Consider the following 14,556-nt stretch of genomic DNA (forward strand, 5'->3'; position numbering starts at 1 on the left):
AATGTGTGGTAAAGGAAAGACTGAGTAAGAAAGTGATCAGAGTAACCATAGCAACAGAGGACATGGTGTCAGCAGCAGCTCTCTAGAAAACCTCAAATGTTGCATCACTTCCGGTGGGCCTCAGAGAGACACATCTAGATGGCCTCAAATCTTCTCTTGGACAGATGTAAATGAGCTGTTGGCTAAATCTGGTGCTACGCATCACTTCTGAGACTTCTGACACCATTGAAATCAATAGACATGAAAATTACCAGCACTCTGACTCTGTCCTGCACCAGGAGAGTCTAATGGAGGACAATCTAGAGAGAGAAAGATTTGTCCATTGCATAAATAGTTGCAATTGATTTTCTCCAGCATTACAGCATTTAATCTCACAGCACATTAGTTGTAATGTCTGAGATGAGAGATTCATCATACCTGCTCTTGATGAAGAGTGACCACTGATATCTCCAGATGTCAGGATGTTGTAGAGACGTTTGTGAGGGTTGTGGAGGTGTTTGGGGATGTTGTGAGGTTTGTGAGGGTTGTGGAGGTGTTTGGGGATGTTGTGAGGTTTGTGAGGGTTGTGGAGGTGTTTGGGGATGTTGTAGAGAGGTTTGGGAGGGTTGTGAAGGTGTTTGTTGGGGATGTTGTAGAGAGGTTTGGGAGGGTTGTGAAGGTGTTTGTGGATGTTGTAGAGAGGTTTGGGAGGGTTGTGAAGGTGTTTGTTGGGGATGTTGTAGAGAGGTTTGGGAGGGTTGTGAAGGTGTTTGTTGGGGATGTTGTAGAGAGGTTTGGGAGGGTTGTGAAAGTGTGTTCTCTATGTTGATCATCGGAGCTCATTTGAAGGTAACCTATACACACACATGGAAGTACGGAGGTAGTTTTGTGCCCCCAAAATAAGGGGTTAAATATATGTAAAACAATATAAAATATTACCTGAGCTTTCTTATATTGCCTAGATATAGGACAGACACTTCAAAACCGTATTACTTAAAACAAATATATGTATTTTTTTCCAGTTATTAAATGTGTTTTTCAATGCATTTCTATGGGCAATATTAGTAAAGCCCAAATTCAATATTTGATTTAAATATATCTATATAAATATATATTCAGTACCAGTCAGAAGTTTGGACACACCAACTCATTGCAGGGTTTTTCTTTATTTTAACTTTTCTCTACATTACCAAGAGTGCAAAGCTGCCATCAAGGCAAAGGGTGGCTACTTTGAAGACTCAAACATACAATATATTTAGATTTGTTTAACACTTTTTTGTTTTCTACATGATTCTATATATGTTATTTCATAGTTTTGATGTCTTCACTATTATTCTACAAAGCAGAAAAAAGTAAAAAAATAATGAAAATCTCTGGAATGAGTAGGTGTGTCCAAACTTTTGACTGGTACTGTATATATATATATATATAAATAAATTAAATATTGAATTTGGGCTTTACTAATATTGCCCATAGAAATGCATTGAAAACACGTTTATAACTGGATTTTTCTTTTTTTTTAAGGACTAAGGTTTTGAAGTGTCCAAACTTTTGACTGGTATTACATATATATATATATATATATATATATATATATATATATATATATATATATATATATTTATACCTAAAGGGGTCCTAGAATTAAACATCAAACAGCTAAATAATCCACAGTATGGCCATCTTAAAACAATTCCAACCAATAAAATACAGCTACATTTGGAGAGGACAGCATTTGGAAATCCAGATTTTGTTACGTTACAGCCTTATTCTAAAATGGATTCAATTAAGTTTTTCCGTCATCACAATAACCCATAATGACATCACTATACCCCATAATGACATCACAATAACCCATAATGACATCACAATAACCCATAATGACATCACTATACCCCATAATGACATCACAATAACCCATAATGACATCACAATAACCCATAATGACATCACAATAACCCATAATGACATCACTATACCCCATAATGACATCACAATAACCCATAATGACATCACAATAACCCATAATGACAAAGCAAAAACATGTTTTTAGGAATTTGAACTGAAATACTACATTTACATAAGTATTCAGAACCTTTACTCTGTACTTTGTTGAAGCACCTTTGGCAGTGATTACAGCCTCAAGCCTTCTTGGGTATGACAACACAAGCTTGGCACACCTGTATTTGGGTAGCTTCTCCCATTCTTCTCTGCAGATCCTCTCAAACTCTGTCAGGTTGGATTGGGAATGTTGCTGCACAGCTATTTTCAGGTCTCTCCAGAGATGTTCGGTCAGGTTTAAGTCCGGGCTCTGGCTGGGCCACTCAAGGACATTCAGAGACTTGTTCTGAAGTCACTCCTGTGTTATCTTGGCTGTGTGCTTAGGGTCGTTGTCCTGTTGGAAGGTGAACCTTTGCCCCAGTTTGAGGTCCTGAGATCTCTGAAGCAGGTTTTCATCAAGGATCTCTCTGTACTTTTCTCTGTTCATCTTTGCCTGCGTTGTGATCTGAGGACCCATGCCAAACCTTTTCAGTCTCCTGAGGGGGAATAGGGTTTGTCGTGCCCTCTTTATATAGCCAAATTATTTTTCACTCAGGAAGCTCCGGTAAACAGTGGTTGTTGTGCACTGTTGCCACCACCAGGCCTGGAGTCCATTTTGACTTTGTTGATAGCGAGCTGTGTTAGCTAGCTGTGTTAGCTAGCCGTGTTAGCTAGCTGTCCGGCTAAAGACGTAGCAGCTAGCTGGCTACTGATCAACCTATTGTGTGTATTGAACATTTGTATTAGACTGGACAGCTAGCTAACTAGCTACCGATCAACCTATTGTGTGTATTGAACATTCATATTGAACAGCCTTACCTATAGAGTAGCACCACCACCCATCAGCCCATTCTCTTCTTGAAGTCAAAGCCACAGTGTATTGTTGCTATAGGAGTTTATGATTAATAATCCTATTCATTTCAAGCCACACTAAGATGTCACCATACTTTTCATTTAAGATATACATCATCAGAGTGGGCCTCCAATTTAAATGTAAACAATGGAGCAAATGCATCACATGTGAACATCACTTGATTATCGGAGGGGTGTATTATGACATCATATAGAACTACTCAGACATTCCAAATCAGGCTTCATCCATATCATGAAGGTGGATATTGATCCAACCATTTCCAAAGTAATGACCGGGCTGATGGAAACAGGATATGCCTGTATACTTTTCTAAATACCGACAGACGATTTGTTACTTCGTTTGACATGGTGGGGTCTTTTTGTGTCAGTAAAAATGTATAAACGAGAAATGGCGCAAATATTGATTTAATAACGATCATATCTTAGTTAACTTGGAGTCACGCGATGATATATTGTGTGGTCCTCCCACTACGATTTGGGAACCCATGCATTTATTAGGCTACAGATTAAATAAATGATGAACTTCACAGGGTGGTGAAAGTGCATGTGTTGAGCTTGATGCTCCTTTCCAATACATTTTGAGGGTCTTCTTCTGGTGACATGATGATGATTGATGCTTGGTTGCCATTTGACAAATAAAATAATGTCGCTCTCATCCATAATAATCTCATCGTGTCGGTAGCCTACCAACACTGTATCTTTGAGCTGTTGGCTACAGTGCACGGGACAAGAGGACTTTTGCTATATAACTCAACGGTTTTTCAAAACCCTCAGTAGAGTTGAAAATGCGATGGAAACCCATTTAACTTGCATTTTTCATTCAGTACATGGGAATTCAGCAGGAAAACATTTTTTCCGTGCATTACGTCATCACGCAAATACTTTTTTGATGCAAACATTTCCGGTGGGAAAATGCGTATATTGTTTCATGCAGATTTGAGAATATTCACATGAAAATCTGTCACAAATTGCATGGAAATTTAGCTACTAAGGTGGATATTGATCCAACACCTGCCGCTTATTCAAACCGTCCCACTGGGCACAGACGTCAGTTCAACATCTAGTTTCTATTTACATTTCTTTGAGTCCTCAACTAAAGTGAATTCAACATGAAATCAACACAAAATGTCCACCGTCATTGGATTTAGGTTGCAAGTTGTGTGAAACACAAAATATCACCAGTCACTGGATTTAGGTTGCCAGTTGGGTGAAACACAAAATATCACCAGTCACTGGATTTAGGTTGCCAGTTGGGTGAAACACTAAATGTCACCAGTAACTGGTTACCAGTTGTTTGAAAATTAATAAAAAAATACCTTATGTAGATGGATTTTTACAAATCCGTTTTCCACATTGATCAAACATCACATGGATTTGTTTTGTTCAAATCAAATCAAATGTTATTGGTCACATACACATGGTTAGCAGATGTTATTGGTCACATACACATGGTTAGCAGATGTTATTGGTCACATACACATGGTTAGCAGATGTTATTGGTCACATGCACATGGTTAGCAGATGTTATTGGTCACATACACATGGTTAGCAGATGTTATTGGTCACATACACATGGTTAGCAGATGTTATTGGTCACATACACATGGTTAGCAGATGTTATTGGTCACATACACATGGTTAGCAGATGTTATTGGTCACATACACATGGTTAGCAGATGTTATTGGTCACATACACATGGTTAGCAGATGTTATTGGTCACATACACATGGTTAGCAGATGTTATTGGTCACATACACATGGTTAGCAGATGTTATTGTGAGTGTAGTGAAATGCTTATGTTTCTAAGTCCAACAGTACAGCAGTATCAAACAGATAATATCTAACAAATACCACAACTAAACCTAATACACATAATCCAGTAAAGGAATGGGAAATATAGAAGTATAAAACATGGATGAGCAGAAACACAGCAGCTAAGATGCAATATATAGTGAAGAATAGATAGTGAAGGATACATTATTTATAGTTGAAGCTAAAGATTACATACACTTAGGTTGGAGTCATTAAAACTCATTTTCAACCACTCCACACATTTCTTGTTAACAAACTATAGTTTTGGCAAGTCGGTTAGGACATCTGTGTTAATTACACAAGTCATTTTTCCAACAATTGTTTACAGACAGATTATTACACAATCCCAGTGGGTCAGAAGTTTACATACACTAAATTGACTGTGCCTTTAAACAGCCTTGGAAAATTCCAGAAAATTATGTCATAGCTTTCGTAGCTTCTGATAGGCTAATTGACATCATTTGAGTCAATTGGAAGAGCACCTGTGTATGTATTTCAAGACCTACCTTGAAACTCAGTGCCTCTTTACTTGATATCATGGGAAAATAAATACAAATCTGCCAAGATCTCAGAAAAAAATGGTAGACCTCCACAAGTCTGGTTCATCCTTGGGAGTGATTTCCAAACGCCTGAAGGCGTCCTCTGGTCTGATGAAACAAAAATAGAACTGTTTGGACATAATGACCATCGTTATGTTTGGAGGAAAAAGGGGGATGCTTGCAAGCCGAAGAACACCATCCCCACCGTGAAGCACACAGGTGGCAGCATCACGTTGTGGGGGTGCTTCGCTGCAGGAAGGATTGGGGCACTTCACAAAATAAATGGCATCATGGGAGAGGAAAAGTACGTGAATATATTGAAGCAACATCTCAAGACATCAGTCAGGAAGTTGAAGCTTGGTCGAAAATGGGTCTTCTTAATGGACAATGACGCCAAGCATACTTCCAAAGTTGTGGCAAAATGGCTTAAGGACAACAAAGTCCAGGTATTGGAGTGGGCATCACCACGCCCTGACCTTAATGCTATAGAAAACAGATCATTTTACCCTTTTAAAAATAGTTATAGGGGGAGGTCTGTCTTTGAAAGGGTCATTGTAATATTTAAGATGTCCCCTTTACTGATGACCTAAACCTACAAGTCAGGGGGTCTGAATACTTTCCAAAGAAACTGTAAGTGATTGAGGAGAGAGCATAATTGCTATATTCTAATTAAAATCATTGACCCATAAGGGACCACATGACCAAAGCAATGCGTGACCCATGCAGAATTAAAACTATATTCATCTTAATGAGAAATATAATCTAATAAACAAATGTTTGCATAACCAAAGACATGAAAACGGGTGGGAACATTGTATTTAGCTAGGATTTCATATGGCCAGGAATGTCATTGAGAATAACTATAGACAATAGTTAATGTTGCTAGTTTAGGGATGAAGATAGTGAAGGTTCATCAATATTAAGGATGTTTTTTAATTTGACGTGGAAACAACGTTTATTCAACCAGTGGGAGGCTTGTAAAAGCCCAGCCCACCGACGGTCTCTCGTCGGAAGGCATGGACCAAAGCGCAGCGTGGTAAAGTGTTCATGATTTTTATTTAATCAAAAAACATTAGAACAAAATAACAAAGAGAAGAATGAACAGTTCTGTAAGACAAATCAACTATACAGAAAACAACTACCCAAAAAACACAGGTGGAAAAAGGCTGCCTAAGTATGATTCAAAATTAGAGACAACGATAGACAGCTGTCCCTGATTGAGAACCATACCCGGCCAAAACAAAGAAATACAAAAACACATAAAAAGGAACATAGAATGCCCACCCTAGTCACACCCTGGCCTAATCAAAATAGAGAATAGAAGCTTCTCTATGGCCAGGGCGTGACAGCCGCTCTGTTCTGTGCCAGCTGCAGCTTTACTAGGTCTTTCCTTGCAGCACTGGACCACACGACTGGACAATAATCAAGATTAGACAAAACTAGAGCCTGCAGAACTTGCTTTGTGGAGAGTAGTGTCAAAAAAGCAGAGCATCTCTTTATTATGGCTAGACCTCTCCCCAGCTTTACAACCATTGAATCTATATGTTTTGACCATGACAGTTTACAATCTAAGGTAATGCCAAGTAATTTAGTCTCCTCAACTTGTTCAACAGCCACACAATTCATTACCAGATTCAGCTGAGGTCTATAACTTAAGGAATGATTTGTACCAAATACAATGCTCTTAGTTTTAGAGATGTTCAGGGCCAGTTTATTACTGGCCACGCATTCCAAAACAGACTGCAACTCTTTGTTCAGGTTTTCAGTGACTTCATTAGCTGTGGTTGCTGGTGCTTATATAGTTGAATCATCAGCATACATGGACACACATGCTTTTTTTAATGCCAGTGGCAGGCCATTGGTAAAAATAGAAAAGAGTAGAGGGCCTAGAGAGCTGCCCTGTGGTACATCACACTTCATATGTTTGACATTAGAGAAGCTTCCATTAAAAACCCTCTGAGTTCTATTAGATAGATAGCTCTGAATCCACATTATGGCAGAGGTTGAAAAGCCATAGCACAAACATTCTTAAACAACAGGTTATGGTCAATAATATCAAAGGCTGCACTGACATCTAACAATAGAGCTCCCACAATCTTCTTGTTATCAATTTCTCTCAACCAATCATCAGTCATTTGTGTCAGTGCAGTACATGTTGAGTGCCCTTCTCTATAAGCATGCTGAAAGTCTGTTGTTCATTTGTTTACAGAAATATAGCATTGTATTTAAACTAAACTTGCTCTGCTTTCATTTCATGATGTTTTTTTTACCCCATCATTCTTTATATCATTGATTTGGCTTCATAATAAAGTTGATTATTTTTGTTGAGTTTGGTCACATCATTTCTCAATTTGCAGTATGTAAGCCAGCCAGACTTATTAGCCGCTCCTTTAGCCCCAACTCTTTCAAACATACAGTTTTTAAATTCCTCATCAATCCATGGAGCCTTAACAGTTCTAACAGTCAGTTTCTTAACAGGTACAACATGTTAATCAATAATTGGAAGAAGCAATTTCATCTGGTAAAAACGGGTCAACACATTATAAGGCAACAATATAAGACAACGGGAGCACTGTGTATGTTATCTGATGAATTGTAAGAAAAATGAGATGTGAAAAAAAAAGTGAAATATCAATATACATGCAAAGAGAAGTAATTTCTCTCTCCTGTGTAGATTCTCTAATGATGTTTAAGTGATTGTTATGAGTAATATGTTTTCCCAAAATCTAATCTTCTGTAAAGCTTTCTCCTCTGTGTCATGCTCTTTCAGGCTTCCTAAATGGGCAAAAGCTTTGCATCCTGGGAGGAGTGGTAATGCATCTCCCCTGTGTGTATTATCTTGTGTTGTTTCAGGGTCCCTAACTGGTTAAAACACTTGCCACACTGGGAGCAGGCTTCTCCCCTGTGTGTATTCTCTCGTGCTGTTTCACAGCCCCTAACTGGTTAAAACACTTGCCACAGTGGGAGCAGTGGTAAGGCTTCTCTCCTGTATGTATTCTTTCGTGTTTTTTAAGATCCCCTGCCCCGTTGAAACACTTGCCACACTGGGAGCAGTGGTAAGGCTTCTCCCCTGTGTGTATTCTCTCGTGCTGTTTCAGATACCTTGCCGAGACGAAAAACTTTCCACACTGGGAGCATTGGTAAGGCTTCTCCCCTGTGTGTATTCTCTCGTGCTGTTTCAGATTCCATGCCCAGGTGAAACACTTTCCACACTGGGAGCAGTGGTAAGGCTTCTCCCATGTGTGCATTCTCTCATGTCTTTTCAGATTCCCCAAATCATTAAAACCCTTTCCACACTGGGAGCAGTGGTAAGGCTTCTCCCCTGTGTGTATGCTCACGTGTCGTTTCAGCTTCCCCAAATCTTTACAACCCTTTCCACACTGGGAGCAGTGGTGAGGCTTCTGCCCTTTGTGTATTCTCTCATGTCGTTTCAGATTCCCCAAATCATTAAAACCCTTTCCACACTGGGAGCAGTGGTAAGGCTTCTCCCCTGTGTGTATTCTCTCATGTCGTTTAAGCTCACTTAACTTGTTCCAACCCTTTCCACAGTGGGAACACTGGTGTCTTCTTGCTGGTTTGGAAGTCCATGGCTTTGGTTCCTCTGAGTCTGGTTTTTCTCCTGCCAAAGAAAGTGTTTTTTAAAATAGAGACCCGAATGAAACCTCCACATGATAAAACAGCCTTGCTACGAGGGTAAATCCTAATCAGATCCCTCAATAACCTAAGGCCAGTTTTAACAATCTTAAGTGTGATTTTAAAACAAATGTTGTAGAGTTTCCTGGTAATTACTGACAATGTTTACACTACTTATTTATTCATTCTGTTTTCGTCAGAACACAAAAAACTAAACAGTTCTAGGACACTCAAGACACAGACGTCACTGGATTCCAATCGAGCAGGTAGTTCTAAATATATAACTTTACTAGCTGTATGATACAGAATGCAACCTACAGTCGTGGCCAAAAGTTTTGAGAATGAAAAATATTAATTTGCACAAAGTTTGCTGCTTCAGTGTCTTAAGATATTTTTGTCAGATGTTACTATGGAATGCTGAAGTGTAATTACAAGCATTTCAAGTGTCAAAAGCTTTTATTTACAATGACATGATGTTGATGAGGTATCAATATTTAGTAACTACAATAAACAAATGATAAAACGCAACATGTGAAGTGTTGGATGTTTAATGAGCTGAGAAAAAAAAGATTGCAGAATTGTTTACACCCCTGTTAGTTAACATTTATTCTCTGCCAAGATAATCCATCAACCTGACAGGTGTGGCATGTCAAGCTGATTAAACAGCATGATCATTACACAGGTGCACCTTGTGCTGGGGAGAATAAAAGGCCACACTAAAATGTGCAGTTTTGTCACACAACACAATGCCACAGGTGTCTCAAGTTGAGGGAGCATGCAATTGGCATGCTGACTGCAGGAATATCCACTAGAGCGGTTACCAGATAATTGAATGTTCAATTCTCTACCAGAAGCCACCTCACAACTTCATTTTAGAGAATTTGGCAGTACATCAAACTGGCCTCACAACTACAGACCACATATAACGACGCCAGCCCAGGATCTCCACAGCATCTGAGACCAGCCACCCGAGTAGTATTTATATTTGTAATGAAACCCTTTTGTGGGGAAAAACGAATTCTGATTGGCTGGGCCTGGCTCCGCAATGGGTGGGCTTATGCCCTCAAGGGCCCACCAATGGCTGCACCCCTCAGTCATGTAAAGTCCATAGATTAGGGCCTAATTTATTTATTTACAATGACTGACTTATATGAGCTGTAAATCGTTGAAATTGCTGTTTATATTTTGGTTCAGTATACACACAGACACAGTGCATTCGTTAAGTATTCAGACCCCTTCACCTTTTCCATATTTTGTTACATTTCAGCATTATTCTAAAATTGATTAAATTGTTTTTCCCCCTCGCCAATCTAAACTCAGCAAACAAAGAAATGTCCTCTCACTGTCAACTGCGTTATTCAGCAAACTTAGCATGTGTAAATATTTGTTGGAACATAAGATTCAACAACATACATAAACTGAACAAGTTCCACAGACATGTGACTAACTGAAATGGAATAACGTGTCCCTGAACAAAGGGGGGTGGGGGGGGGGGGGGTCAAAATCAAAAGTAACAGTCAGTATCTGGGACGGCAGGGTAGCCTAGTGGCTAGAGAGTTGTACTAGTAACCGAAAGGTTGCAAGTTCATATCTCCGAGCTGACAAGGTACAAATCTGTTGTTCTGCCCCTGAACAGGCAGTTAACCCACTGGCCGTCATTGAAAATAAGAATTTGTTCTTAACTGACTTGCCTAGTTAAATAAAGGTAAAATAAAAATAAATAAAAAATCTGGTGTGGCCACCAGCTGCATTAAGTACTGCAGTGCATCTCCTCCTCATGGACTGCACCAGATTTGGCAGAACTTGCAGTGAGATGCTACCTTCCGGTCTTGCAGGAAATCACGCACAGAACGAGCAGTATGGCTGGTGGCATTGTTATGAGCCTGCTGGAAGGGTACCACGAGGGAGGAGGATGTCTTCCCTGTAACGCACAGCGTTGAGAGTGCCTGCAATGACAACAACCTCAGTCTGATGATGCTGTGACACCGCCCCAGACCATGACTGCCCCTCCAAATCGATCCCGCTCCAGAGTACAGGCCTCCGTGTAATGCTCATTTCTTTGACGATAAACGCGAAACCGACCATCACCCCTGGAGACAAAACCGTGACTTTTTGTGACGGTGGGTTTGTGCCCAGAGGCGACGTTGTTGCCAGTGATGTCTGGTGAGGACCTGCCTTACAACAGGCCTGCAAGCCCTCAGTCCAGCCTCTCTCAGCCTATTGAGGACAGTCTGAGCACTGATGGAGGGATAGTGCGTTCCTGGTGTAACTTGGGCAGTTGTTGTTGCCATCCTGTACCTGTTCCGCAGGTGTGATGGTCGGATGTCCCGATCCTGTGCAGGTGTTGTTACACGTGGTCTGCCACTGCGAGGACGATAAGCTGTCCGTCCTGTCTCACTGTAGCGCTGTCTTAGGCGTCTCACAGTACAGACATTGCAATTTATTTCCCTGGCCACATCTGCAGTCCTCATGCCTCCTTGCAGCATGCCTAAGGCACATTCACACGGTTGAGCAGGGACCCTGGGCATCTTTCTTTTGGTGTTTCCAGATTCAGTAGAAAGGCCTCTTTAGTGTCCTAAGTTTTCATAACTGGGGGTGTAAAGCCATACATTTTTTTTCAGCAGCAGACTATGATCGATAATGTCAAAAGCCGCACTGAAGTCTAACAAAACATCCCAAACAATATTTTTATCATCATCAATTTCTCTCAGCCAATCAGTCATTTTTAAGTGCTGTGTTTATTGAATGCCCTTCCCTATAAGCCTGATCACAGCTTTCCTCAGTATTAGTTAATAAATTAACAGTGTCTAGAGTTTAGTTTGCCTGTTCAACAGTCTTGTAAAGATAGGGGGGTTGACTGGGACAGGCAATGTAATATCCATAATGTTTTAAGGATAAGTTTTTGTAAAACAAGCACCTTACATTGGATCATCTTGAAATTTTCTCTCTAATGCTAACTTTCATCAAGGTTTTATATGGTCTATTGGTTTCTCTCTTTTCATTGGCAGAATCCTTTTTCAGTGTTATGATATTCATAACATCCATATCCACCAGTCTATCTTCCTGTCAACTAACAGAACTCTGCTGGTTGTCCTGGTAACAGATACCAGTGGGCAGATCTATTGTATTTGTTCAAACTAAACTACAGCACTTACTTTGATGAGTCAAATCTGATCCTTTCATCTCTTCTCCTCCTCTCACAGTTCCACTCAGCCCTGTTGTTTTCCTGCAGTCCACCAGCAGCACAGACAACCTCTTCATACCCAGCAGTAAGGTGCTACCCAGAGAGGCACGACACAGGGTGGAAGGGCTAGCGTTGTCCTAGTAACCATAAAGAGGGTACACAGATGCAGATCATTATGGATGCTGATGTCACTGTTGTCATAAAGTATTTTACAGAAACCCAGCCCAAGCCGATAAAGCAAGCTGTATGCTAGACCAGACCAAGCTGTACCATCTGGTGTTCTGATCTGGAAAGACTCTTCTCTGCCTCGTCAGCATCAGGATGTTGTTGAGGCTCCGCAGAGGATCCACCATAGTCATGTCTCTCTCCTGTGTGAATGAGAACATCATACAGATGGTAAATTTGTGATCTTCTATTGCAATCACAGAGTCTTACAAGAGGCATGAATGTCTAAAAAGGGCCTAAAATGGCCACTTTCATCTTGATTTCCTAAAAAAATATTTGTGATGCAAATGTAAAAGGGTTGTTCCACAAAATGGGTGCCTTTTTTATATTTTAAGTAGAACATACGCAGCAATATTGAATTTTAAGACTGTTATACTAGATGAGGGGAACTTTAATGTCAACCACGTGGAGAATTCAATACATCTAATTGAAAAGTCCCAAAAGTATATGAACCACTGGCAGATCGACCAATTAACAATTCCTACAGTAAGAATGCCCATTAAAAACCCCCACATTAGTTCAACAACTGCATAGTTTGTGTCCCTGTTTTTAAGACAGTACTCACTGGTGTCAATCGGATCTTCTGTCTCCTCCTTTTTCACTCTCAAAACGTCTTCCTCCTTCACGTTTATTAAGATAGCATCCTCTTCCTCTCTAAAAGGTTCTTTCACTATAACAGCCTCCTTTTCCTCCTTTTTAATTCTGAAAGATTCTTTCTCCGTACAGCAGACCTCCGCTTCATTAGCAAGGGAGGAGTAGTTCAGTGAGCTCATGGTCAGGGATGTTAGCTAGCTAGCTAGCATTAGCGACTAGCCTAGTGCTAACCTCAGTATCAATCTTTAACAAGTTTGCAAATTGAACAAGCACATTAGGTTAAATTTAACCAGTAGATACGTCAACCGAAATTTGTTTAAAACACTGAGATTAGCTAATGTACAATAACATGGTCTAAAGAATCAATCTTTTAGTTTTATGTTGTCTAGCAAGCTACCGAGGTGGTTGAAAGAGTTTGCGCCTTGTTGTTCCTGAAGAAGCGTCCCGTCCAGTCCATTATACGTCATCAAGAAGCATCACCTGAAAGACGCACATCGCCATCTGCTGGCTGGAGTGGGTGACGCAGTTTGGAAACAATAGGTACTACACTTTTTGTGATGGAAAGAACGTCATAATAATTTAACAATAAGCAGATATATTTTCTCTTATGTCTTACAAATAATACTTTCCTGTACACAGACGTAGAAGCTTAAAATGAATATGTGGATGATGAATAAATACTTCTACGAATAGGTAGTGTTTTAAAACACATTTGTGTTAATACTCTGTTCATTTTTCACATTCGTTTTTATTAGATGTGACCATACTTTTCCCTTAAAGCCACGCTCTATACGATACAAATCATACTGTAAACAATAGAGCAAATGCATCACATGCAACAGAATCGTCTGAATGAATTCACCCCTGATGATGCGTAAACACAGTTCACTTTCACAACTGCCACGTTGTATTTCCTCTCACATCAATTCGCTCACCTTTTCCCTTCGCTTGTGGACGTCAATGCACAACACATCAGCTGTAGGTGACCAGGAGTTAAAACCTTTCCAAACCAAACCATTTCATATCTGCTACACACAGCCTACATCGTTGTCACCATATTAGCTAAAGTAATGTCATAGTCAACACAGCTAATATAAGTAACTTGTTAGTAAACCTGCTACAATCATGACAGAGCTCCTCTGTGGAGATGCTACATGTTTCATCATTAGATGCTACAGTCCTTAAACAATGGATGTCATATGAATCTTTACCACTTGGATCTGTAATAGGAGTAGTATTTTTCCTCGACTCACCTGTGTCCCCGCACATTGACTCTGTTCCGGTACCTCCTGTATATACCCTCCACATTGACTCTGTTCCGGTACCTCCCGTATATACCCTCCACATTGACTCTTTTCCGGTACCTCCTGTATATACCCTCCACATCGACTCTGTTCCGGTACCTCCTGTATATAGCCTCCACATTGACTCTGTACCGGTACCTCCTGTATATAGCCTCCACATTGACTCTGTTCCGGTACCTCCTGTATATAGCCTCCACATTGACTCTGTACTGGTACCTCCTGTATATACCCTCCACATTGACTCTGTTCCGGTACCTCCTGTATATAGCCTCCACATTGACTCTGTTCCGGTACCTCCTGTATATAGCCTCCACATTGACTCTGTACCGGTAATACCTGTATATGGCCTCCACATTGACTCTGTACTGGTAA

At 40.2% G+C, this 14,556-nt stretch overlaps 1 protein-coding gene across 1 annotated transcript; it reads right to left on the reverse strand.

The window, feature by feature from the left end:
- Positions 1-7,515: 7,515 nt before the first annotated feature.
- On the reverse strand, positions 7,516-13,310 carry LOC118938409 (zinc finger protein 250-like). The gene is made up of 4 exons (XM_036942271.1): positions 12,852-13,310; positions 12,332-12,429; positions 12,033-12,198; positions 7,516-8,863 (listed from the first exon to the last, which is right to left on the reverse strand). Exons 1-4 carry the CDS (start codon positions 13,057-13,059, stop codon positions 8,103-8,105), a joined length of 1,233 nt encoding a protein of 410 aa, XP_036798166.1. The 5' UTR covers positions 13,060-13,310; the 3' UTR covers positions 7,516-8,102.
- Positions 13,311-14,556: the final 1,246 nt, after the last annotated feature.

Source organism: Oncorhynchus mykiss, chromosome 13 (assembly GCF_013265735.2).
Source record: "Oncorhynchus mykiss isolate Arlee chromosome 13, USDA_OmykA_1.1, whole genome shotgun sequence".
Classification (NCBI taxonomy): domain Eukaryota; kingdom Metazoa; phylum Chordata; class Actinopteri; order Salmoniformes; family Salmonidae; genus Oncorhynchus; species Oncorhynchus mykiss.